The 26,805-nt window shown below is 46.1% G+C and overlaps 2 protein-coding genes across 2 annotated transcripts in view; both read left to right on the top strand.

Annotated features, from left to right (window-relative positions):
• The first annotated feature begins 482 nt into the window (after positions 1-482).
• LOC106579284 (uncharacterized) lies at positions 483-13,634 on the top strand. Its single transcript, XM_082965530.1, has 5 exons — positions 483-2,985; positions 3,323-3,440; positions 3,709-4,222; positions 6,628-7,158; positions 13,442-13,634. Exons 1-5 carry the CDS (start codon positions 682-684, stop codon positions 13,632-13,634), a joined length of 3,660 nt encoding a protein of 1,219 aa, XP_082821656.1. The 5' UTR covers positions 483-681.
• LOC145850222 (PH and SEC7 domain-containing protein 1) overlaps positions 13,587-26,805 on the top strand; it is a 47,288-nt gene continuing 34,069 nt past the window's right edge. The window contains exons 1-5 of the mRNA XM_045702505.2: positions 13,587-13,630; positions 14,585-14,665; positions 14,988-15,100; positions 15,191-15,249; positions 17,160-17,249. Coding sequence (XP_045558461.2) covers positions 15,013-15,100; positions 15,191-15,249; positions 17,160-17,249 — 237 coding nt within the window. The 5' untranslated portion in view covers positions 13,587-13,630; positions 14,585-14,665; positions 14,988-15,012. The remainder of the gene's footprint in view (positions 13,631-14,584; positions 14,666-14,987; positions 15,101-15,190; positions 15,250-17,159; positions 17,250-26,805) is intronic.

Genomic DNA, 26,805 nt, shown 5'->3' with positions numbered 1-26,805 from the left:
TCACTAGGGCAACACACTGTGTTAAACCGATAGAGAGCCAGAGGGTTGGCATATAGTCATCAGGGAAAGCAGCTTTCCTTTGTTGTTGATTAAGACAATTATCTCAAAGCCGTAAAGTCTAGATTGGATGATTGGAAGTGATTGTGTGTAGTACACCTCTATGTCTGTTGAAGTGTACAGCATTCTATAGGGATTATGGATTACCTTTCTAGGTTATCTGGGGAAAAGCTGTTTACCTTTTATTGTACTACTGCTACTGTCACTCATTCACCTCCTTACTACCTCATTCAGCCATTCACTACCTCACTACCTCACTGCTGCACTTTTACACTTTATTCCCCAGTCATTGCTTCACTCATTCAACGCCAATAGCTGTAACACACATGATCATAAAAGTATGACTTCTCACTACAGCTTCTCTCTCTCTCTCTCTCTCTCTCTCTCTCTCTCCCCCCCCTCTCTCTCCCCCCCCCCACAGGTATGGTGACTAGAGATCTGCTGGAGGCGTCCTCTGTTTGCCCATAATGTCCTTAGTCTTACTGAGTAGGATGGAACATGTCCTAAAAATACAGTGACACCCCCATCAACAGATAAACAAACAAAACCCTAGTAAAAGGAGAGGAAGCCAGTCTCTGTCTTCTGTATCACTCGCTCGCTCTTCCTGGCCTCGAGTGTGAGGTCATGTCCCAGTCTGGAAAAGTCCTTCATCTGTACGTGGAGGTAAGGTCAGCCCCGGAGCAGGATGGGAAGGGGGGCATGGGGGGAGGAGTGGAGGGTCCTGGGACTGGGAGTAACTCAGCCTCAGCACAGGATGGGCCAGCTGGGCTTTTGTCCAAGCTAACCTGCCAGACAAAATGTCAGACTCCTACCAAAGCTCCAACGCACCGCCTAACCCATAACTTTACTCACACCCAGTCTCCCTCCAGACACACCGTGAGCTTCCAGCTCCACCAAGGCAATGGCAACCAGTCGCCTAGCATCTCCAAGCGGCAGAGTTTACCAGCAGCACTGACCCACTCCCCAGCCTTTTCCAGAAATGGGAGGACCACCACCCCCCACAAACCCTCCTCCAAAGGGCAGGGGGTGGGGGGTAATGCCAAACGCTCAGTGGTCACCTTCAGCTACATTGAGAAGGCTAACGTCAAGACAGTGGAGAGCCCACAGAACTCTGCCTGTCAGAGGAGGTCTAGGGAGGAGAGGTCATCCCCACCTTCCTACCCCCGGAAGAGACTCAGCGACCCCATCTGGTTGGGTAGTCCTGGCTCCCCCTGCAGCTCCAGTCCCAAACTAGCGTTTCGTCCCCCAGGATGTATCCAGCAACAGCAGCAACCTTCAGTCTCCCCCAGCCACCGCCACCCCGTCTTGGATCCCGTCGGCAGGGCAGCCACCCAGCTTGCCCTGGAAGAGTTTGGGTTTGGTTCTCCCCTGCTCAGGAGTAAGATCCTCCATGGGCTCGAGCAGAGTCCCAGGGGTTCCCGCCACAACCAGCAGGCCCGTTGCCTGTCCTGGGCAGGCGGCTCTCCTGTCCAACGCCACAGCGCCTGCAATAATCTCCCCAATAATCACGCCATGGACACAGATAGAAACCGGGCCATTTGCAGGCCATTACCCAGGAGCCCAGCCTCCGACCAGCTTTCGTCTCATGCTAGCCAGGCCGCTCTGGGTATGTCTCCAAAATCGAGACACAGGTTGTGTATGGGGCCCAAGGCCCAGAGCCCACACCAATGGGAAGGTCAGGACAAAGCTATCACTGGGAGTCCAGCCACCCAGAGACAAGTACACAAGCCCTGTAACAGCAGTTCCTCCCCTCAAGGGACCATTCTCCAACTTAGCAATAAACTAGGGGTGGGAACTGTACTGAACCAGCTAAGTGGTAGCAAACCCTCCTCCCCATCCAACAGCCCTGAAGTGGCCCGGAGGCTAGCCGAGGAGGCTACTAAAGTGTCCTCTATTTTAGCAGAGGTAAGGAGGAACTCATTGACATTGCACAGCACTTTAGACGAAGTAGAGAGCCCCAACTGCGGATGTATGTCCAGAGAAGGCAACAGTTCTGTCCCAAAAGCACAACGGCAACATTTGCAGCATCAGGAAGTTAAGATGAACATCCCTTTACACGGCCTACACACACCAGCATCGAACGACACTGACTCTCACCAGGCTGGAAACTCTTTACCATCGTCACGCACACAGGACACAAACTCTCCAACACTAACCAATCATAGGACACAGCACGGAGGAGGGCGGGCTCTGGGTCAGAGCTCCATCCTATCAGACGCAGTAGTGGGTGGAGGAGTGTCCCCAGCCCTGCCTTCACGCTTCCTCCGTCCCTTTCTTCCCCCAGCCGAGACCAGCTCCCCTCTGAGGGACCCCAGGCTGCTGAGAGCCCAGCTCAGAGTCACCGACAGCCCCACGCTGCACCGCTGTCTGCCCCCTCAATACACTGGAGATTTCTGGTCCTTCGAGCCAGACAGGAGAGCCGACTTGTCCTGCTTCGACAGGGGGGACAGTGCCGAGCTGGCCCGTAGGCTCTACATACGCCAGAGTGTGGAAGAAGCCCCTGTCAGCTGGACTTCCAGGCAGCCCTGGAGCCACCTGGTAGGGGAGGAGAGCAGCAGCTTCAGTTCCAGCCCCAGACATGGACCTGGACCCGGTCAGCAGCCCTTGAGCACGGCCCAGCAGAAGAGAGCCGAGCAGAGGAGGAGGGAGGTTCTGCTGCTGGGCCCTGTGGTGCTGGACTCCCCAGAGGAGGACGAGGGCCTGGATGGGGATGGGGAAGGGGAGGAGGTTTCGGGACAAGGGCAGCAGCCAAGCCTGCTGAGGGTGGAGGAGCCTCGAGGGGGGGAGCAAATTGGGGTAGCGGGGTCCTCGTCGCGCAGCTCCAGCGGGGTGACGGGCAGCCTATGTGAAAGGGAATGTGTGTCCCCAGAGTCCAGTCAGTCCAGTCACCAGAGCAACGAGACAGGGGCTGCCACTTCAGGGATACTGGTGAGACATTTCTCTTCTTACACTGCCCTACATATTTATTTGTACAGTGAAGTTAAAACTTTTAATTTATCTCTCTTCTCCAGCATTTTGGATTTGTCATTTTGAATGACTACTTTAAAACACATATAACTGAATTTGTCAAAATGTCTTAATGCTAAAGCAAATATGTATGAAAATACCCTCAAATAAAAGGTGACATTATGTACTGCTGCCTCATATGGAGTATTGAGCCAAATGATATGCATTGAAATATTAATTAAAACATATTAATGTTAACTAAATGTATCTTGTATTTTGTTAAATTTGCCATGTGTACATGTCTGCGTGTGTGTTCCAGACGGACAGTGGCACTGCAGTCCCAGGCCCCTCCCTCCACTCCCAGAGGATAGCTCGTGCCAAGTGGGAGTTCCTATTTGGGACCCCCGCTGAGGAGGCTGCCAGCAGGGGGCAGAAAAGTGAGAGCATATTTACCACCCATACCTATTACCCATAAAGCTATATATAGTATTTATCTCTGTGTCTATGACTCTTTAACTGTTCCCACAGGATAGACACTATACTGTAGATGTGATGCATGAAACGTATCATAGCACGTGTTCAAAACACGGACATAGGTCAGTGTTCAGCAACCAATTACAACAACATTAACATTAGCATGGTAGCGCAGGAATTTTCGGTACTTCTTCGGTGATATCAACTGCTTCCTCTGTTCCATCATGGCAGGTACCATTGAACCCTCCACAGCTCCTCCCAGTGGCCAGTCCAGTGAATCCCCCACCTCCCCCACCTCCCTCCCCCTCATCTCAGCCAATCACGAGGTGCAGCACGTGGAGGTGGAGCTAGTGACTCCTCCCCCAGCGGTGGCGGGGGAGTCGCCAAAGACGGGCATCATCCGGAGGACCCTCAAGTACTCGGAGACGGACCTGGACGCCGTGCCCCTGCGCTGCTACCGCGAGACTGACATCGATGAGGTGCTATTGGCTGAGCAGGAAGACGCCGACTCAGCGTTTGGGAGTAACCGTAGCGTGAAAAGCACATCGGGTACAGGCAGCAGCCCCCTGGGTGTCTGTCCCTATGAGAGAACGAGTGGGGAGGAGGAGGAGGTGGAAGAAGAGGAGGAAGAGGAGGAGGATGATGAGGAGGAAGAGGAGGAGGTGGTGAGCTGGGTCTCAGTGAGGATGCAGGGGGACATTAAGAGGCAGCAGCAGCAGCAGGTGATCAGTCAGCTGCTGAAGAGGTGAGATGGACACACGCATAGACACGTGGAAACACACACACGCTCAAATGCATACACAAACACACACACACAAATATGACAGGATTTTGACCAATTTATGCATCCTCACATGTTCATTACAGACCGCTATGAGTGCTATCTATTTCTAGCTTCTGTCCTTGTGAATAGCACAAAGGTGCTAATGTTTTTAGTTGGTGTCATCAATTTTTTCTCCCACAAGAACACTGATGAAGCAGGATCTAGCAAGAACTACAGTACAAAAGTATGAATGTGTGTCTCTTTCTGCTACCGCGTGTTGAGATCTTCCTAGCAACCTACTTACCATTAGACCTCTCAAACCAGTTTGATGACATTGTTTTTCTTTACCACTCGTAGTTTTCTATGGTCAAACATTTACAGTGTATCGTAGTCAGTCACTTGACTACAGTTTATTTTATCACTTTGGTGCAATTTTCACAGGTATGTGGTATATATATATATATATATATATATATATATATAGTTGAAATCGGAAGTTTACATGCACCTTGCCAAATACATTTAAACATTTAAAAAAATTCCCTGTCTTAGGTCAGTTAGTCTGATGAACCACTTTATTTTAAGAATGTGAAATGTCAGAATAATAGGAGAGAGAATAATTTTCAGCTTTTATTTCTTTCATCACATTCCCAGTGGGTCAGAAGTTTACATACACTCAATTAGTATTTAGTAGCATTGCCTTTAAATTGTTTAGCTTGGGTCAAACGTCTCAGGTAGCCTTCCACAAGCTTCCCACAATAAGTTGGGTGAATTTTGTCCCATTCCTCCTGACAGAGCTGGTGTAACTGAGTCAGGTTTGTAGGCCTCCTTGCTCGCACGCGCTTTTTCAGTTCTGCCCACAAATGTTCTATAGGATTGAGGTCAGGGCTTTGTGATGGCCACTCCAATACCTTGACTTTGTTGACCTTAAGCCATTTTGCCACAACTTTGGAAGTATGCTTGGGGTCATTGTCCATTTGGAAGACCCATTTGTGACCAAGCTTTAACTTCCTGACTGATGTCTTGAGATGTTGCTTCAATATATCCACATCATTTTCCTCCCTCATGATGCCATCTATTTTGTGAAGTGCACCAGTCCCTCCTGCAGCAAAGCACCCCCACAACATGATGCTGCCACCCCCGTGCTTCACGGTTGGGATGGTGTTCTTCGGCTTGCAAGCCTCCCCATTTTTCCTCCATTTTTACTCCATCAGACTAGAGGACATTTCTCCTTCCTGAGCGGAAGGAAAAAAAATTGCTATTGGATTAACTGGTTGATATTGAGAAAATATTATGTTGCGTTTTGGTGATTACACCAATGTACTCATTATGTTTCACAGTAAACTTTTCTTTTGCATCATTAGTTGTGTAGTGAAAGATACAAACAACATTTATGCACAATAAAAATGTTTTATTGAAAATTGGCTACATTACAATAATTACCAATTTGAAGTCTTGTACTAAGAGTTTAGAAAATTCACCACATGCTTGTGAAAATTGGGTTTGCGATTTAAAAAAGCGATAAAAAAAAATGGAATAGTAGAATGACGTCTTTCAACTAACATCGTTTCCAGGGAGACTCACTATACTCACCCTCAAATAAATTAATTTGAGATTCATTCATTCGGAATATTAGACAGTACTAAGAGACCCAGTAGAACAGGGGTGTCAAACATTCGGACGCAGGACGGAAGGGGTCCAATCCAGTCCTTGAGGGATTTGAGATTTTTTTTCCAATAATAATAATAATAAGAAATATATATATATATTTAGGGTTGGAAAAGGAGGGTACCAGAATGTTGGTATCTTTCAAATATTTTATGTCATCTATCACAGGATATTTAGTGTCCTTTTTGGGTACTTCAGATTATCTCTGGCCCTCTGTGTGGCATGTATCTCTGGCCCTCTTATCACATGTAAAATATATGAAATAATAAATAAGATGATTTTAAATAAAATGACAAAGCTGTAAATCTTTATCCTAAATATAAACAATCAACTTAGTCAATACCATTTGTGTTTAATATGAGGGTTTCAGCATGAAATATCCTTTATATTTTTCGTTTACACACTTTATTTTACTATGTCAATATGTATTTGCTGTCAGTGTTTTGCCATCACACTGGTGGCAGTTGTAAAAAAAGTCAATAGTCGGAAGGGTTTCAGAGTTAATTGAAAATATAGCCATTGTGGATTAGATGCTTGCTTATTATCTAGGCTATTTTTCTCTTTAAGCATATGGTCTATCTTCTACTAGAAACTCATGGACAATATGGACCCAGATATAATAAATTAATAAAAATGAGTTTGACATCCCTGAAGTAGAGTCTTCCTGTGCCTCACTCTTGGTTGTTATCATCTTTCCCTATTTCTCTCTTTCCATCTAGGCCATTGGACAGTTTCTTCGACAACCTCCCGGCCCTCAAGTCGCCCATCCTAGTTTCGGGGCCTCGTCTGGCAGGCACCACTGAGGACACCTTCAGCCGCCATTTTGAGAGCATAATGGAGTCACATCGCGCCAAGGGCACATCGTACTGCAGCCTGGACAGCGAGGAGCTGCTGACCTCCAGCACCCAGACGGTCCTGACCTTTGACCTTCCCACACTGACCCCAGAGATCCAGGGCGGTCAGATGATCTGTCAGAGCGCCCGGCACATTGTCAAGTTGAGCTTTGCCCCACTGGCCCACTGCGAGAGGGGAACAAGCCTATCAGATTCCATCGTCACGGTGACAGGCGACTCGGATGCCACGCGCGCCCCCTCCAGCGAAAGGCTGAGCAGTGGCTCGGAGGACACACTCCCGCGAGGGGGAGGGGGCGGGGCACGGATGTTGGGGAGCAGCTGGTACAGCAACCCCACATTCTCCTTCCCTAGGTCAGTGATGTCATACAGCAGCAACCCCTCCCTCTCCTTCCACAGGTCAGTGATGTCATCACTACTGCTCTGATGTAGTACTTTATGAAAGGCCAGACCCGATAGGCTGCTGACATAAAGTACCCACTGGGCACAGACGTCAGATTATCTAGTTTTGAATTACATTTGGTTGAATTGTCAACTAACGTGAATTCAACATGAAATCAACCAAAAATATCACCCTGTCATTGAATTTAGGTTAAAAGTCGGGTGATAAAAGACAAATCCAATCAGTTTGCCACCTTTTTGGTTGAAATGACGTGGAAACAACATTGATTCAACCAGTTCTTGCCCAGTGGGTATGAGGTTACTCTCATAGATGAAGTAAAGCCAAGGTAGGCTTCTATTCAGAACATACAGTATGGTATAATCTAAGATTAAATAAAAAACAACAAATCACTATATTATACTCTATTGTCCATTAGAGGACAACGTAATAACTGAGGATCATAATGTGCATATGTTAGGTACTGTATATGTACAATGAAAATATACTTTTTTAGAGTCTTCCCCTAACAATATCAGTTTCCAAAAGCGCCAGTCCTAGGCTTGTCTGCTGGGACACAGCACCTGCTGCAGTGCGATTCTGGAGCAGAGCTGTTAGTGAAGGTCGCTAGGAGGCTGTCTGCCTCACCGTACCGCTGGTTTCCATGACGGCATGCGGTGCGAGTGTGTGTGTGTTGGTATGTGTGACTATACGTGTGTGTCTGTGTCTTTGCTGTTGTGTGTGATGGCTGGAGCAGGTAACTGAGACTGACTGGGGCAGATGGCTGTGGTAGTACAGCTCTCTACTACTGATAATGTTAAAGTGATTCAACTAGCTTTGCTATTACTGTCAATAACAGCAGAGCTGGAACTTTACCAATCAGATTGTGTGGCCAGATCGATCCGTTATATAAGTATTAAGATGATGTACCATCATATATTATGATATATGCAAATATTGTGATTTTAGGTAGGGAATATTCTTATTTCTCATGTGGTCAATATACACGTCTGCTTAATCAGCGTTTATCATTTTCGTCAACACCAACAACAGAGAATGATCTGCTAGGGGTTTGACAACCCAGCACCATCTGGTGGGTTTTGTGGTTAGTGTAGAGAGGAACTGCAGTGCTGATGAGGGAGAGAGGAAGATAATTGTGTTTGGCAGCACTGCGGTGGCAGTGGGACACTGTCACCTTGCGGTACAGACCACTAGATGCTGCTAAAGGACCATGTTGTAGGTTGTGGATTGATACTGTCTGGAACATATGGATAATAATGCCAATGGGTTTTTAGAGCTAAATATGTGGACCACTTGTGGTGTCTACTGTAAGTGATATTTGTTGGAGAAAACAGCATTAAAGTAGCATTCTTCAGTGATCATACTGTTAACACAACAGACATATGTTTATTGTTCAAGATAAAGTAGTCTAGGTGAACTGTGTGTGTGTGTGTGTGTGTGTGTGTGTGTGGACTCTGAGTGAAGTATGTTTCTGTGTGTGTGTGTGTGTGTGGTGTGTGTGTGTGTGTGTGTGTGTGTGTGTGTGTGTGTGTGTGTGTGTGTGTGTGTGTGTGTGTGTGTGTGTGTGTGTGTGTGTGTGTGTGTGTGTGTACGTCCATGTGTATGTCCGTGTATGCATGCGTGCTTGCAGACTTGAGTGCGTACTGTAGGCGTGCGTATATAGGCTTCAGTATGTATGTTTACCATTGGCACTGGGCCACCACTGTTAGTCCTGGTCTGTAGGGCCGTAGGGGTGGTGACAGCAAAATGTGGTGACATCAGTCCATTTCCAGTAGTCTGTTCAGCTGCAGCCTGCCACGACACCAGAAGAACAGAACAAAACAGTGGCTGGATTGTGTGGAGCCAGAAAACCCCTGAAAGCCCACTGGCAGTGATAATCCACTCTTAAGTCCAAAGTGTTTCCTGGGAACACATCCAATGACCAGTACAAAACCAAACCAAAATAGGATATAGTGGCTTAAAAAGTTAAACTCTGTCGTAGTTGACCAAGTTCCCTCTGGGAAGAACAAAGTTATTCTATTCTATTCTATTTGTCTGGTAAATATTGACATTGTCCTGGTATTGTTACCACAGTTACTGTACAGACTGATCCACCTATTACAGTCCTGCAAGAAAGGAATCCATGAAGAGGACACCAGGGAAAATATTTCAGAGGGCTTATCCACTCCATACTTTGATAACAGTTGGAATTTCAGCCCTCGCCCCCCCCCCCCCCCCCCCCCTTCCCCTCACAGCTCCCTTTTGAGGTGGTTTGAGCCATTAGACAGAGGCCCATTGTGTAGAACTATCCATCTAGACAGACGGAGGGGGGCCAATTGTGTGGTGATGGACCGTTGAAGTGGGGGCTGACAATAGTGGGAATTCTCTTATGGCCTTATGTGATAGCTGTTCAATTAGTGCTCACTGCTGTAGCGTGCTATGGTGATTATCGCCTGCGAGTTGCTTACAGTAAACAGGCACCTCAATAATGCCTGGTGCTCCCAATAGGCCTCTCTATTCCGGGGTTCAATCCCAGCACTAACACACCTGATGGAAATACTGTAATCAAAGGCTTGATGATACAGTAGGTTTACCAGTTGAGTCAAGTGTGTGTGTACAGGGATGGAACAAAAAAGTTTTCCCCCTTTGGGTCTGGAGTTGAGGAATAAAACCGGATTCCTTTCCCTGGATACCAAGTCGTTGTTGTGGAGAGAGAGAACAAAAATATTTGTTCTACTGTGATTTGTTAATTATATAATCATATTTATATTCTAGCACACACCTATAGGGTTTATCAATGGGAGTTGTCCTTGGCACTAACCCGCTTTGTTTTCCTTTGTGTGCTTATAGCTCCATTAAGAGTCGAGGTGAACAGCATGTATACCTCATTCAAAGGATGTACCTACTGAATATGAGTAATTGGAGCTTGTGAGAGAGGAGGCAGGAGGGAGGGTGGGAGAGAGTGGGAGAGCGAGAGAGGGAGGGAGAGATTTTGAGTGAAAGGCGGCCAAGTTCCGTGCCATGCTTAGTGCCCAAGGTCGGCAGGGGACGTTGCAAAAGTTTACATAGAGAGGGAGGGAGAGAGAGAGAGAGAGAGAGAGAGAGAGAGAGAGAGAGAGAGAGAGAGAGAGAGAGAGAGAGAGAGAGAGAGAGAGAGAGAGAGAGAGAGAGGGCGGAGTGAATAGAACAGAAACAAACAGAGAGAGAAGAGAAGAGAAAGGAGCACTGCTGGACAAAATGTATCTAGCTTGGGAAACTTGCTGAAAGGAGAGAAGGAAAAGAAAGCAAATAGAAAAATAAAGTGTGTGTGTTAGCTAAAGCTAAAGGGAGTGACTTGCTAGCTGAGTCTTAGGCCTTATGGGGTTAGAATCCAGGTGATGTACTGTGCTAGGACTAGCTAGCATACCAGCTAAGACACTGAGAAAAACAGAGAGGTAGAGGGGTTAGCGGGGGGGGGGGGGGGGATGCGATCAGGCCAGGGAGCCAGGACAGGGAGAGGGGGGAGAGGGGGGCTCAGTAGAGTGACCAGTTTGAGACACTCGTACAGGGAGAGGACAGGTACAACAAGGAAGGCCAGCTCTGTGTTCTGTTGGCATGGCTCACTCGGAGAGGATAGGTACCTTCCTACTCGCCACTCGAGCTCAAGGCGGAGGTAAGAGCTCTACTCCTTCTCCTCTTTTCTCTCCTCTCCTCTCCTCTTTTTCTCTCCTCTCCTCTCCTCTCCCTCTCCTCTCCTCTCCTCTCCTCTCCTCTCCCTCTCCTCTCCTCTCCTCTCCTCTCCTCTCCTCTCCTCTCCTCTCCTCTCCCCTCCTCTCCTCTCCTCTCCTCTCCTCTCCTCTCCCCTCCTCTCCTCTCCTCTCCTCTCCTCTCCCCTCCTCTCCTCTCCTCTCCTCTCCTCTCCTCTTCTCTTCTCTTCTCCTCTCAGACTACTGCCTTCTAATCCTCTCACTGCCTCTGTAGGCTCCATATGAGACAAGGAAACAAGGGTGTCTGGTGATCAGTCATTGCTCAGTAACAAAGCCATTCATTCAGCTAATAGAATGGCCTGTTTGCTCTGTGGAGGTGTGTATGACTCAGTGATAATAAGGAAGTCTGAATGTGCTGTGCTGTAGTCCTGGTAGTCTGGGTAAAGTGTGTTTCTGTCATTCTTTAAATACTTTAAATACTGTTCCCAAGCTTGTATTCTTGGATGGATATAAACTCAGCAAAAAAAGACACATCCCTTTTTCAGGACCCTGTCTTTCAAAGATAATTCGTAAAAATCCAATTAACTTCACAGATCTTCATAGTAAAGGGTTTAAACACTGTTTCTTATGCTTGTTCAATGAACCATAAACAATTAATGACCATGCACCTGTGGAACGGTCGTTAAGACACTAACAGCTTACAGACGGGAGGCAATTAAGGTCACAGTTATGAAAACACCAAAAGAAAGATGCCCAGGGTTCCTGCTCATCTGTGTGAACGTGCCTTAGGCGTGCTGCAAGGAGGCATGAGGACTGCAGATGTGGCCAGTGCAATAAATTGCAATGTCCGTACTGTGAGACGCCTAAGACAGCGCTACAGGGAGACAGGACGGACAGCTGATCGTCCTCGCAGTGGCAGACCGCGTGTAACAACACCTGCACAGGATCGGTACATCCGAACATCACACCTGCAGGACAGGTACAAGATGGCAACAACAACTGCCCGAGTTACACCAGGAACGCACAATCCCTCCATCAGTGCTCAGACTGTCCACAATAGGCTGAGAGAGTCTGGACTGAGGGCTTGTAGGCCTGTTGTAAGGCAGGTCCTCACCAGACATCACCGACAACAACATCGCCTATGGGCACAAACCCACCGTCGCTGGACCAGACAGGACTGGCAAAAAGTGCTCTTCACTGACGAGTCATGGTTTTGTCTCACCAGGGGTGATGGTCGGATTCGCGTTTATCGTCGAAGGAATGAGTGTTACACCGAGGCCTGTACTCTGGAGCGGGATCGATTTGGAGGTGGAGGGTCCGTCATGGTCTGGGGTGGTGTGTCACAGCATCATCGGACTGAGCTTCTTGTCATTGCAGGCAATCTCAGTGCTGTGTGTTACAGGGAAGACATCCTCCTCCCTCATGTGGTACCCTTCCTGCAGGCTCATCCTGACATGACCCTCCAGCATGACAATGCCACCAGCCATACTGCTCGTTCTGTGCGTGATTTCCCGCAAGATGGGAATGTCAGTGTTCTACCATGGCCAGAGAAGAGCCCAGATCTCAATCCCATTGAGCACGTCTGGGACCTGTTGGATCGGAGGGTGAGGGCTAGGGCCATTCCCCCCAGAAATGTCCAGGAATTTGCAGGTGCCTTGGTGGAAGAGTGGGGTAACATCTCACAGCAAGAACTGGCAAATCTGGTGCAGTCTGTGAGGACTGCAGTACTTAATGCAGCTGGTGGCCACACCAGATACATACTGTTACTTTTGATTTTGACCTCCCCTTTGTTCAGGGACACATTATTCCATTTCTGTTAGTCACATGTCTGTGGAACTTGTTCAGTTTATGTTTCAGTTGTTGAATCTTGTCATGTTCATGCAACTATTTACACATGTTATGTTTGCTGAAAATAAACGCAGTAGACAGTGAGAGGACGTTTCTTTTTTTTGCTGAGTTTATTATGATATATTATGGCTGAAGTCTAGACTTGTAGTTCTAGTCCTCTTCTATCATTTGAAACCATGTATTATCAACAGATAGAACTCACAGGTCTTCATTTTCCACTTCCTTTTTCGAAGTGAAAATTTCTGTGCTTGTTCCAAGGTGACATAACATGCTCAAAGCTATTACCACAGTATAGTTGAGATATAGTACGGCGTGCCCTCCTGAACCCTCTACTGCTTGAAAGGGGGCTAAATGACTGGGTGATATAGAGAGAGTTGCAGGAAAGAATAGATTTATGGAAGGAGGTTGTATAATGTGTCATTCTGTTTATAGTGCCCTGTTTATGCTTAACATGGTCCACATTTGAGTGTATTAATGTACTGAATTATCATTGTGTCACACCAGAAGAAAGCATTAGCCTACAATAGAAAAGGTTCCAGGACTATTTTTTTCAGTAGACCTGACCAGAGACTTACAGTTTTGCTGCAAGCTTTACAGTGCTGCCGTGAAGAAATTACAACAAAGTGGGTTACATCATCATTTATCCACACCTACCTTCACTCTTTGTCTTTGTCCTCCCGCTCCTTCCCTTTCTCCCTCTATCCCCCTCCCTCTCCCTCTTAACTCATCTCTCCCTCTCTTCCCCCTCTTACCTTTTCTCTCCCTCCAGGGAGAAGGCTCGTCTGGCGACAGACTCGGAGCTGGATCAGGACCTCAGTGAGCGGCTGGGACTGGGGAGCAGCGACACCCTCACCAACGGTAACCGTGCTGACGGGGAGGCCGCCAAGCGCCTGGCCAAGCGCCTCTTCACCCTGGACGGCTTCAGGAAGTCCGACGTGGCCCGTCACCTCAGCAAGAAGTGAGCACCTGGCACCCAGCCTTCTTGTGTTATCGATCCCTCTCTTTACGATGTGCTGCTATACTTTGTCTATGCTATGTGTAGCGCGTATACTGCCGATGACAACACCTAGTATGGATGTGGCTAACATTTCCAAGATCTCTCTCTCTGTCGCTCTCTGCTATACTAAACCTGGTCTGGACCTTGTCTGACCCCTTGGTTTCCCTCCGCGGCTGTGCTCTTGGATTAGTCTGTCTGTCTGTCTGTCTGTCTGTCTGTCTGTCTGTCTGTCTGTCTGTCTGTCTGTCTGTCTGTCTGTCTGTCTGTCTGTCTGTCTGTCTGTCTGTCTGTCTGTCTGTCTGTCTGTCTGTCTGTCTGTCTGTCTGTCTGTCCGGCCTGTCTGTCTGTCTGTCTGTCCGTCCGTCCGTCTGTCTGTACCTTCGTCCGTCTGGCTGCCGAAAAGGAATTTGGGATGAAAAGAGTTTCCTCCTGTCTGACAGATTCACACTGGGAATCAAAGTTTCAAACTGAGTGTTATTATAAGGGGAGTTAGTCCAAAGATGTCACGTTGGGGGGGACGCATCTTAAACTCTTACAATGATCATACCCAATGAAAAGCTGTCTGTCTGTATGTCTGTCCGTCCGTCCATCTTTCTGCACATACGTCTTTCTGCACATCCATCCGTCCATCTGTCTGATGAAAAGGAATTTAGGATGAAAAGAGATTCCTCCTATCTGATAGATGCACTCTGGGAAATCACCGTTTTTGGCCCTAAGTCTTCGTCTCAAGGACACAAACCAACTGTGCTGTGTGACTGGCAGTGACTGACAGGCTGAATGGCCTTGTGTGTTTGAGCTGGGAAAGCCAGCATTTGATTAACCTGTTGTTCTCTCTCCCTCTCCCTCTTTCTCTCTCTCTCTCTCTTTTCCTGTCTCTCTGTATTTATTTCTCTATGTTTCTCTCTCTCTCCCAAGCAATGACTTCAGTCATAAGGTTGCAGAGGAGTATCTACACTTCTTTAACTTCACAGGTCTTAATGTGGACCAGGCTCTGAGGTGAGATGTTCAAACTGACTGACTTGTTCAAGTAGCCAGGTTAGTAGATGGTAATACTGCTCTCTGGTGGCAGGCTGAGGGAAGGTAGCCTAATATGCCAGACTAGTGTTTCTAGCCCAGAAAAAACGCTCCTGATTCAATTAATCAAGGGCTTGGTGATTAATTAAGTCGTTGAATGAGGTGGACAGGTGCGTAATAAGGTGCGTTACCGCTGGGCTGGAACCAACATTTGCCAGCCTTTAGGATACTAGAGAAACTGGATACTGGATTGGGCTTGAGAAGCACTGTGCTTCTGCTCAATGTGTGTGTCTGTGTGTTCCAGAGCCTTACTCAAACAGTTTTCCCTGATGGGAGAGACTCAGGAGAGGGAGCGGGTGCTGTCTCACTTCTCCAGGAGATACCTGCACTGTAACCCAAAACTCATACCCTCTGAGGGTAAGAGGACGCCACTGTCTCATTTCTACTATAGAAATATCACAGCTCAGTCGTCATGGTAATAGATTGATATGTTTCCTCCTTATCCAGATGGTGTTCATACCTTGACCTGTGCCCTGATGCTGCTAAACACAGACCTGCATGGCCATGTAAGTCGAGTTGTGTGTGTGTGTGTGTGTGTGTGTGTGTGTGTGTGTGTGTGTGTGTGTGTGTGTGTGTGTGTGTGTGTGTGTGTGTGTGTGTGTGTGTGTGTGTGGTGTGTGTGTGTGTGTATTAGGGATACAAATGTCATTAAGTTCAGGGTAGAGTTCAGTGTAGAGACATTTTTCAGAGATCCATTCTCCCCCAAGCTCCACTGACTCAGTATAGTGGTACCTTTGGGAAATAAGACCCCGACTTATCGAAAGCTGATCTGGGACCAGCTTCCTGATTACAATGTGCTCTACACTCTCATAAAATCCAGTCCATATCAAACTGTAGACTGATTCCAGTATAACTCTAAATCTAGGCCATCTATTGCTGCATGGTGTGATGTGCAGCCTCTACAGATGACTACAGGTAGTTTAGTCGAAACCATTTATATTATATGGAAATATTCAGGTCTGGTTAAAGGGGCTAGAGCTGGCTTGATGAGACACCCACTCTCTCAGGGGAAGGGGGGATTGAGAGATGCCTGGCTGATATAGTTCTGTGCTTCATCACCATCATCATCATTCATCATCGTCACCAATGTCATTATCTTCTTCTTCAAAATCATCATCATAGTCCCCCGCATCTTCTTCGTCTTTATCTTCACTCACTATCTCTTTTCAGCAATATTCCCAGCATGCAATAGTAGCAGATGGGGCTCTGTGAAAACTCACTCCTCAGCCTGAAGTGTCTCCCCTTGCGCTGCCGAAAAACGAGCTTTTCCGTGGTGTGACTGAGTAAGACGCTTCAGGAGGGCGGCCACGTTTGTTTGCGAGGCAGAGGTCATGCGTTCGAGCCTCAGTGTGAGCCCAATCAGGAGAAAGCGGTACTCGCTAAGCAAGCAGCGTGACGTCCTTTAAACAATCTCCTTCTGAACACTCTCAGCTCATCAGCCAGATTAAATCAATTGGATGAGGTCCCTGAAAGTCATTTCTCCCCATAACATCCTTCAGAGATGAATTGTAATATAACAGTTTGTCAAAGAGCTGCAGAAGGACAGATGAATTAGACAATCTGTGCCTCGAATATTTTAGATGACTGATGTTGGTGATGCTTTTTAAAGATTATATTCATTTATAGCATAGTAGTCTCGGAAATCTCAGAGATAGGGCAATAGCACTAGGTCTAACAAATCACAAGTTTGGCTAGGCGGGGCTTAAAAATAATCCCCTCGGAAACATGACAGAGGCGGACGCACAATATAGACGCGGATAGCTAGGCAAATTTTTGCCCCTGCCAGTCAGTGGTTTTAAGCTGGTAAAGCTAACATCATGGCGCATGCCTCCACTTGCGAAACACACTCATTGAAAATATCTAGCTAGCTAGCGGAGATGTTTACGGCAGGGCTCTGGACGGATTTTCCGGCCTCCAACTCCGCCCTTTCTTCTCTGCCAAACTGACGTTGGTTTGAGGACAGACATGTATGCTGGGACATTGGTACGTTGTGGGAGAAAACCCATCTGTCTAGAGCAGGGATGGGTACCTGACGATATTCTACTATGAGTTACAATAGTAGAATACACCAGGTACAATTTCTAAATGTGGTTGTACATCAGCCGTTTTTCTCTTGTTATGTCAGTCACTAACAGTCACTGACAGTCACTCAAATAGCCCATGGCATCTAAAATTATTTCATTGGTAAGTTAGTCTAGCCAGCTATCTAAACGTAGTTTAAAATGGCAAGAAATTAGCTGTAAAATGTAACTTAGGGCCCCTAAAAGGCTAGGTCTCTGACTGCATGTGTGGGTATGGATGTGGGTATGCAGACCAGCGAGTCACTGAGGCCCCTTATTATGAGTTCAAAAGTTGCCCATCCCTGGTCTAGAGAGACTAATAGCATAGAGTAAGTACTGTGTGTCATGTTTTTCAGAACATTGGCAAAAAGATGTCCTGCACACAGTTCATTGACAACCTGGAGGGTCTGAATAAGGGTCAAGACTTTCCCAAAGACTTGCTGAAGGTGAGTCACTGTACTGTACATTGCTATAAAAACACACATACACACACTAATTGTTGTGTTGTCTAGCAGACCAGGAGAAGACTTACTGTACGTTCCCTACAGTGAATCTCTGCTCGAGATCGGACAATATTAGATTATGCTATTAGCTTCTCCCTGTTGTGGGCAGCATAATGGGGTTAGGCCCATCTGGGGCCATTCATTAGGAGCCCACAGGCACACCAGCGGATGCCAGATGAGCTAAATCAGTGGGGTTGCCTGCCGTTGACGTGGCTAATGATGATGCGTTTGATTCGTTTTGTCTGCAAAGCGTTCCCTCAACGCGTAAGTCAACAAGTTGTAATGGTGTATCTATAATACATGTGAGAGAAAGATGGAGATGGGGGAAGAGGGAACCAGGCAATATTTTTCACCCAGAAATGAAGGAATATGAATTCTAAAAATGACAGGCTTTGCTGTTATTAAGTCAGGATAGCATCAGCTCCCCTGCCATGGTACAGCTTTAAGGTGAGAGAGAAAGAGAGAGCGATTGAGAGAGAGAGAGAGAGAGCGAGAGAGAGAGAGAGAGAGAGAGAGAGAGAGAGAGGGGGGGTGGTAGCTGTTTTATTAATGCACTGTATATATCAATGAAGTGTGTTTTAAATCATGCTCTCCTCCCACTCCCTCTCTTTCCCTCTCCTCCAACTCCCTCTCTTTCCCTCTCTCTCCCTCTTTCTCTAACTCTCCAAATGTTTTCCCTGCCCACTTTCTATCTCTCGTTTTCTCTCTTTCTCTCCCACTCCTTGTTCTCCTCGCTGCCCCAATCCCTTCCTAGCTTATCCCAACATCATTTCATTCTGACTAAATGACTGTCATGTTGTTCCCGATAATCTGCTTCATATCCTTCACTCCTTTTCCTGCTTTCCCATTTCCCTTCTATCTCTGGTGTGTATTCCCTGGTCACCCATTATCATAATAATGTTACATTACACACACACACACACACACACACACACACACACACACAAGTGGGCGCACATGTATGCACACGCATGTACACACAAACACACACTGATCTGTGTCTCATACTTGGGCCAACCTGAGCCTGGCATCCCCACTAAAGTACTCAAAGTAGAGGGGCTATCCTTCCCTTTCTCTCATTCTCTCATTCTCTCATTCTCTCATTCTCTCTCTCTCTCTCTCTCTCTCTCTCTCTCTCTCTCTCTCTCTCTCTCTCTCTCTCTCTCTCTCTCACACACACACATACACACACACATTTTCTGGATTTTTTGGGGAGTAAACATTTTATTTCCTATTACCCCTAACCCTGACTCCTAACCCTAACCTAACTCCTAACCCTAACCTAACTCCTAACCCTAACCTAACTCCTAACCCTAACCCCTAACCTAACTCCTAACCCTAACCTAACTCCTAACCCTAACCTAACTCTTAAAGTGGAACTGACAGCGGTTTATTCTCTGATCATAAACACACCCAGGAATAATATATATATATATATATATATATATATATATATATATATATATAATATATATTAATCGATCACTTAGATATGGTAATTTACATTTTCATAAATTCATAGGTTTGGGAATGACATATAGTAAGACATTTGTGAAAATTCTATAGCAATATAGAATGGGAAAGCGGCTGTGCGTTTGGACAATTAGTAGACACTGCAACACATAAAACCTAATAAAAAATGCTAGTGCTAGTCAGAACAAGATGAGCTCAAATCTAGCAAGGGAACATTAGATAAACCCTGTCAAACCTTTTCAGCTAGTTGAAATTGCACTGATAAATGATAGTAATAGTAGCCTTCTCATCCTTCTGCAGCATGCCTGCCAGTGCATGCATGCACGTTTTTACAACTGAATAGGAACTTGCCTGCCCTCCCATTTGATCAATGACAAATATTTTTGATTGACAACTAAGATATATGCTAACTTTGGATAACAGTTGTTCAAGTTCAGCATAGCTAGCTAGCAAAGCGATTCATATTTCTTGCTAGCTAACCAAATGACACCTGAATCTCTAGCTGTAGGGGGAAAAGTCTGTCACTCACCCACTCCTTCAATGACATGGCATGACATCCTCCTAACAGCTAGCTAGCTAACAAACGTTAGGCTCCACCATACAGCAATATTGCTGTATGGTGGACTCAAAATGTCTTGTAGTTGAGTAGCCAGCCTAGGCTACTGATCAAATGTTGCTGTAATAGGTCTACATGTTTCTCATTTGCATAGTGTTTTGTTGCAGGTTTAGTTTTTTGGTAATTCATTGTCAAACTTTAAAAACCGATGCCAGACTGCAACATTTTAATAGCCTAGCTAGGACTGTGGCATGTCTGTACACTTTCCCTCCGCTGCGCACTGTAAACGGGTCACACGAAAGAAGTTGAATTCACGATGCCAGCTCACTGTTGACTAATTTACCCTCGCTTGTGTGTCCTATTGTCCTTTAGTAGTAATTTTTCCCTGGGTGTGAAACCTTTATCTTTTAACTTTTTGACAACCAAGATTTTCTGTAGGCTACAGCAATGACCTGTTGGAACCTAAACTTGGCATGGACATTTAGCCGACAGAGATGGTCGCCTCGCTTCAGGTCCTTAGGAAACTATGCAGTAATTTGTTTTTTTATGTATTATTTCTTACATTGTTAGCCCAGAAAATCTCAAGTGTTATTACATACAGCCGGGAAGAACTATTGGATATAAAAGCGACGTCAACTTACCAACATTACGACCAGGAATACAACTTTCCCGAAGCAGATCCTTTGTTCGGACCTCCACCCTGGACATGGGATCTTATCCTAGAGACCGACCCAAAACAATGCGGTCGCTGCAGTAGAGGCAGACAGAGCGACCTACTGATCAGACTTCGAAGGTGAGCACACCATCCATCTTCTGAGCATATTACTCGCCAATATCCAATCTCTAGACAACAAGGTGGACGAAATTAGGGCACGAGTTGCCTTCACAGAAACATGGCTCACTCGGGATATGTTATCAGAGTCGGTACAGCCACACGGTTTCTTCACGCATCGCGCCTACAGAAACAAACAACTCTCTGGTAAGAAGAAGGGCAGGGGTGAATGATTAACGATTCAGGGTGTGATCATAACAACATACAGGAACTCAAGTCCTTTTGTTCACCTGACCTAGAATTCCTTACAATAAAATGCCAACCGCATTATCTACCAAGAGAATTCTCTTCGATTATAGTCATAGCCGTGTATATCCCCCCCAAGCAGATACCTCAACGGCCCTGAAAGAACTTCACTGGACTCTATGTAAACTGGAAACCATATATCCTGAGGCTGCATTTATTGTAGCTGGGGATTTTAACAACGCTAATCTGAGAACAAGGCTTCCTAAATTCTATCAGCATATCAAATGCGCGACACGGGCTGGTAGCATTCTGGTCCATTGCAACTCTAACTTCCGCAATGCATGCAAAGCCCTCCCCCGCCCTCCCTTCGGCAAATCTGACCATGACTCCATTTTGTTTCTCCCAGCCTATAGACAGAAACTAAAAGAGGAATCGCCCGTGCTCAGGTCTATCCAATGCTGGTCTGACCAATCGGATTCCACGCTTCAAGATTGCTTCGATCACGTGGACTGGGATATGTTCCGGGTAGCCTCAGACAATAACATTGAAATATATGCTGACTCGGTGAGCGAGTTGACTCGGTGAGTGATGTTGTACCCACTGTGACTTTTAAAACCTTTCCTAACCAGAAACAGTGGATTGATGGCAGCATTCGTGCAAAACTGAAAGCACGAACCACAGCTTTTAACCATGGCAAAGCGACTGGAAACATGGCGGAATACAAACAGTGTAGCTATTCCCTCCACAAGGCAATCAAACAAGCAAAGCGTCAGTATAGAGACAAAGTAGAGTCGCAATTCAACGGCTCAAACACGAGAGGTATGTGCCAGGGTCTACAGTCAATCACGGATTACAAAAAGACAACCAGCCCCGTCACGGACATTGACGTCTTGCTCCCAGACAAATTAAACAACTTCTTTGCTCGCTTTGAGGACAATACAGTGCCACTGACACGGTGGCCAACGTGAGTAAAACATTTAAACGTGTTAACCCTCGCAAGGCTGCCGGCCTAGACGGCCTGGACCAGCTGGCTGGTGTGTTTACGAACATATTCGCCCGTAGCACTCACTTTCTACAGGGAGGAGGTGAGGGCTACAGGGAGTAGGTGAGGGCCCTCAGAGTGTGGTGTCAGGAAAATAACCTCTCACTCAACGTCAACAAAACAAAGGAGATGATCGTGGACTTCAGGAAACATCAGAGGGAGCACCCCCCATCCACATCGACGGGACAGTAGACAGTAGTGGAGAAGTTCCTCGGTGTACTCGTCACGGACAAACTGAAATGGTCCACCCACACAGACAGCATGGTGAAGAAGGCACAACAGCACCTCTTCAACCTCAGGAGGCTGAAGAAATTTGGCTTGTCCCCTAAAACACTCACAAACTTTTACAGATGCACAATCGAGAGCATCCTGTCGGGCTGTATCACCGCCTGGTACGGCAACTGCTCTGCCCACAACCGCAAGGCTTTCCAGAGGGTAGTGTGGCCTGCACAACGCATCACCGGTGGCAAACTACCTGCCCTCCAGGACACCTACAACACCCGATGTCACAGGAAGGCCAAAAAGATCATCAAGGACAACAACCACCCGAGCCACTGTCTGTTCACCCCGCTATCATCCAGAAGGTGAGGTCAGTACAGGTGCATCAAAGCGGGGACCGAGAGACTGAAAAACAGCTTCTATCTCAAGTCCATCAGACTGTTAAGCAGCCATTACTAACATAGAGTGGCTGCTGCCAACATACAGACTCAAATCTCTTGCCACTTTAATAAATGTAATAAATGGATTTAATAAAGGTATCACTAGTCACAATAACGGCACTTTAATAATATCTACATATCCTACATTACTCATCTCATATGTATATACTGTATTCTATACCATCTACTGCATCTTGCCTATGCCGCACGGCCATCGTTCATCCATATATTTATATGTACATATTCTTATTCATCCCTTTACATTTGTGTGTATAAGGTAGTTGTTGTGAATTTGTTAGATTACTTGTTAGATATTACTGCACTGTCGGAACTAGAAGCACAAGCATTTTGCTACACTTGCATTAACATCTGCTAACCATGTGTATGTGACCAATACAACATGTTTAAACTTTCGGTCGGGTAGAAGATTCGTTCAGTGCCATTAGTGATGATGGGCTGGCTCCTGTTGGTCAGGGAGGAGGGTTGTGTGAGTGGCAATGCACTGCCGTTTGTGGTGCAGCATGTTCTTCTTCGATAGGGTTTAATGGCGTTTGGTATCCAATGTTAATGGTGCATTACCGCCACCAGCTGGATAAAACAAAAAGAACATTGTGAGAAAGGGGGAAAACGACATCATCCAAAATAAAACAAGTCAACTAAGAAAACCCATCCCGCTTCTTCAATCCCAGTCCACTCCAAAATACATCCCTACACAGGCTCAGGGGCCTGTGATGGCGGTACATTCACTGACAGGATTCCTTGCACGGCCTCGACTGTGAAATCCCAGACCCCAAAAAACGGTCAGCGGCATTCACAATGATTCCAATTTTCTTAGACTTCTTCTCCGCTTGTAGTTTATGACCATTTCAATAAATAATACAAAGTACATCTTTTATTAACAGGTAGCATTTCACTATCCCTCGGTTGATGAGAACCCTTCACTGGTCGTGGTGGCTCTACTACCATTTCTTCTTCCCCGCCACTCGCTCCTTCCAATTTTCTCACCGCCTCCAGATAGGAGACACGCTGGAAACTCCTTACCCCTGCCACCTCATTCTCACTCACCCTAACAGGGCACTCCAGGAATTCAGGCGCATGTTCCCATCCACAGTTGCAGCATTTCACTTCATCTGGCATATGATACTCTTCCCTTCTGCACACACTTGACACATTACTAAATATTTTACATGAATGACACTGCAGGGACTTGTGCACAAAAGCTCTTACTGGGTATCTCATGAATCCTAACTTTATTTGAGAAGGGAGAGAGTCTTCATCAAAGAACAGTAGCATGGATGAAGTAATTTATTTTCTCCGTCAGTCGACGGGCACCAACCACTCCATCGATGTCTTCAGTAATATCCTTTGCCTTTATTTCTTGCGCCTCCCCAGAAATAACCCCCTTGATAGGCGACCTGCTGCAAAAATCCATACAGGAAACATTCCACTCCGATATCTTTTTGAGTCTTAAAACACACTTCTTCTGCTCTGCAGACACACCAAAAATCAAAATAAGACCACTATTTGTGACTCTCACCAACTCCACACTTTGATCCAAAACCCTCACTCCAACTACAAACGAGTCTAGTGGTTTCCTCCACCACAGCTTCACTTCTCCTGTTTCCCTTTTTCTTCACCACTGTATCCCACTCATTCTCACTTTCTATGCTATTAGCTTCACTCGACTCACTGGCAGTTTAAAACAAAACCTCAGTTTCTGCCATTTTCTCCACCATCAACATCACCCAAATCGCGCCTTTCCTAGTCGTGCAGCACATTGGCAGCGCAACACGGCCGGTATGGATTGACAACCCAAATCATTGCGTGGCCGGATAGAAATGTGTAACGCCTTGTGTTTCACATGTGACACGTGTGCTAGCCTATTACTCACGTTATGACTGGCTTGTGATCATTGCCCTTGCTAGTTTGATTGTATTGACATTCCCAGCCTTAATTACAGTCGTTTCTGTTCCAAAAATATTGAGTCATTGAAACTGAAACAGTGCATCCCGAATGGCTGGAGGAAGCAAACAATGTATCAGGCCAGCTTTGATTTACAACCTGACAGCAATATTGTTTGGACGTCCAAGAAATGTATTGGTGAATTATATGAATCATGCATTGAACTGTATCCATCTATTCTGCCAGCAATGCCTTAGTGTACGTCATGGGATTTTGAGTGAAATATAACCTATTTTTAAAAGCTATTATAAAGTTGGTTTTGTAACATAAACTGGGAGTTTGATATTTTTGACTGATCTTATGATTGTTTGTTTCATATCTGCAAAGTAGGTAAAACACTGTCAGTTCCACTTTAAGCCTGAAATATAGCATTTTAACAAATTGAGGACATGAAAAAAGTCCTGACTTATTTCTTGTTTTCCTACCGTGTCAGGACATTCTGGTGACTTGTCAGGACATTGTGGTCTTGATAAGGTAGGAAAACATGTACACAGACAGACAGACAGACAGACAGACAGACAGACAGACAGACAGACAGACAGACTCCATTCCTCCAAATTTCTCTCGGCCTCTCTCTCTCGGCCTCTCTCGGCCTCTCTCTTGGTCTCTCTCTCTCTCTCTCGGCCTCTCTCACTGTTGTTTCTGTTTTCAGTGTAGCACCACAGCACCCCCACCATGCCACCCTCTCACTCTTTGCCTGCTCTCTTTCACCTCCTCCCTCTCCTCTCCTCTCCTCTCCTCTCCTCTCCTCTCCTCCTCTCCTCTCCTCTCCTCTCCTCTCCTCTCCTCTCCTCTCCTCCCTCCCTCCCTCCCTTTTCTTGAGGTTCAAAGTGTTTTATTTTCAGCGGTATGAAATAGCAGTGCCCCCGGAGGAGGCAAACCTGTGTGCTGCTCTTCTCTTCAATCTCTACCTCTAACATCAGACTATCGCTCTCTTTCTTACACTATCTCTCTCTTTCTCACACTATCTCTCTCTTTCTCACACTATCTCTCCCTTTCTCACACTATCTCTCTCTTTCTCACACTATCTCTCTCTTTCTCACACTATCTCTCCCTTTCTCACACTCTCTCTTTCTCACACTATCTCTCTCTTTCTCACACTATCTCTCCCTTTCTCACACTCTCTCTTTCTCACACTATCTCTCTATTTCTCACACTATCTCTCTCTTTCTCACACTATCTCTCTCTTTCTCACACTATCTCTCTCACACTCTCTCTCTTTCTCACACTCTCTCTCTCTCTTTCTCACACTATCTCTCTCTTTCTCACACTATCTCTCCCTTTCTCACACTCTCTCTTTCTCACATATCTCTCTCTTTCTCACATTATCTCTCTCTTTCTCACACTCTCTCTCTCTTTCTCACACTCTCTCTTTCTCACACTATCTCTCTCTTTCTCACACTATCTCTCTCTTTCTCACACTCTCTCTCTCTTTCTCACACTCTCTCTCTCTCTTTCTCACACTCTCTCTTTCTCACACTATCTCTCTCTTTCTCACACTATCTCTCTCTTTCTCACACTCTCTCTCTCTTTCTCACACTCTCTCTCTCTCTTTCTCACACTATCTCTCTCTTTCTCACACTCTCTCTCTCCCTTTCTCACACTCTCTCTCTTTCTCACACTATCTCTCTCTTTCTCACATTATCTCTCTCTTTCTCACACTCTCTCTCTCTTTCTCACACTCTCTCTTTCTCACACTATCTCTCTCTTTCTCACACTATCTCTCTCTTTCTCACACTCTCTCTCTCTTTCTCACACTCTCTCTCTCTCTTTCTCACACTATCTCTCTCTTTCTCACACTCTCTCTCTCTCTTTCTCACACTCTCTCTCTCTCTTTCTCACACTATCTCTCCCTTTCTCACACTCTCTCTTTCTCACACTATCTCTCTCTCTCTCTCTCTCCCTCTCTCTCTCTCCCTCTCTCTCTCTCCCTCTCTCTCTCTCTCTCTCTCTCTCTCTCTCTCTCCCTCTCTCTCTCCCTCTCTCTCTCTCTCTCTCTCTCTCCCCTCTCTCTCTCTCTCTTGCTACAACACTTCCACTCATCAACGTACATACTAGGGAGCTCATGGCCACTCCTCTGTTTTTTATTTTCCCACCTTTCCTAATTATTTTTGTGCATCCCCCTTCTTTTATGCATATTTTATTTATCAGGAAGTTACATGGCATGTTACACAGGTGTTTGTTTGTTTATGTACATGTTTATATTCATGCTCAAATACATTATAGAGACGTTGTTTTGTATCTAGAATATGGTAGAATCTTAAAGGAAATCACATAGAGATCTCAGATCAAAAGATACCGAGTTGTATAGTGGAGGGTAAGGTGATATTTGGGGGGGGGGGGCTAAACAAGTTCCATATGTAGTACAGTATTTGGATGTATACTACAGCATTGAGAATACCTTTTGCATCCACAATACTGGAAAAACACAAAGGGAACATATTCAGTTATACAGATTATAGACAGGTGTGAGGTGATATCTTGGGGGATTTCAACCTGTGCCATATGTTGAGGGATGGCTGGGAGGGACAGGCTACACAGAGGGGTACTAAACTGAACCCTCCAGCTGAAATCAGGAAGCAGGCGGTCTGTAAAATAATGAGTAGGCTGAGCACCCCCACGATACCCGTTTCACCGTCTCTCATTCTCTCCCTCTGTACTTCTTGCTCTCTCTTTTACTCTCTAACTCCCTTTCTCACTAACTTTCCCTCTCCTCTCTTCCTCTCTCCACCCCCCCCCCCCTCTCTCTCTCTCTCTCTCTCTCGCGCCTCTGCAGCTTTTTCAGATTA

Source organism: Salmo salar, chromosome 19 (genome assembly GCF_965601325.2).
Source record: "Salmo salar chromosome 19, fSalSal1, whole genome shotgun sequence".
NCBI lineage: Eukaryota > Metazoa > Chordata > Actinopteri > Salmoniformes > Salmonidae > Salmo > Salmo salar.
Note: the sequence above shows the minus strand (reverse complement) of the source record. Positions and strands in the feature narration are given on the sequence as shown.

Coding starts and splice junctions, on each gene's coding strand:
- LOC106579284 (XM_082965530.1), top strand. CDS start 682: ATGTCCCAGTCTGGAAAAGTCCTTCATCTGTACGTGGAGGTAAGGTCA. Junction 4,223..6,627: donor ATCAGTCAGCTGCTGAAGAG/GTGAGATGGACA, acceptor CTTTCCATCTAG/GCCATTGGACAGTTTCTTCG. Junction 7,159..13,441: donor CCCTCCCTCTCCTTCCACAG/GTCAGTGATGTC, acceptor CTCTCCCTCCAG/GGAGAAGGCTCGTCTGGCGA.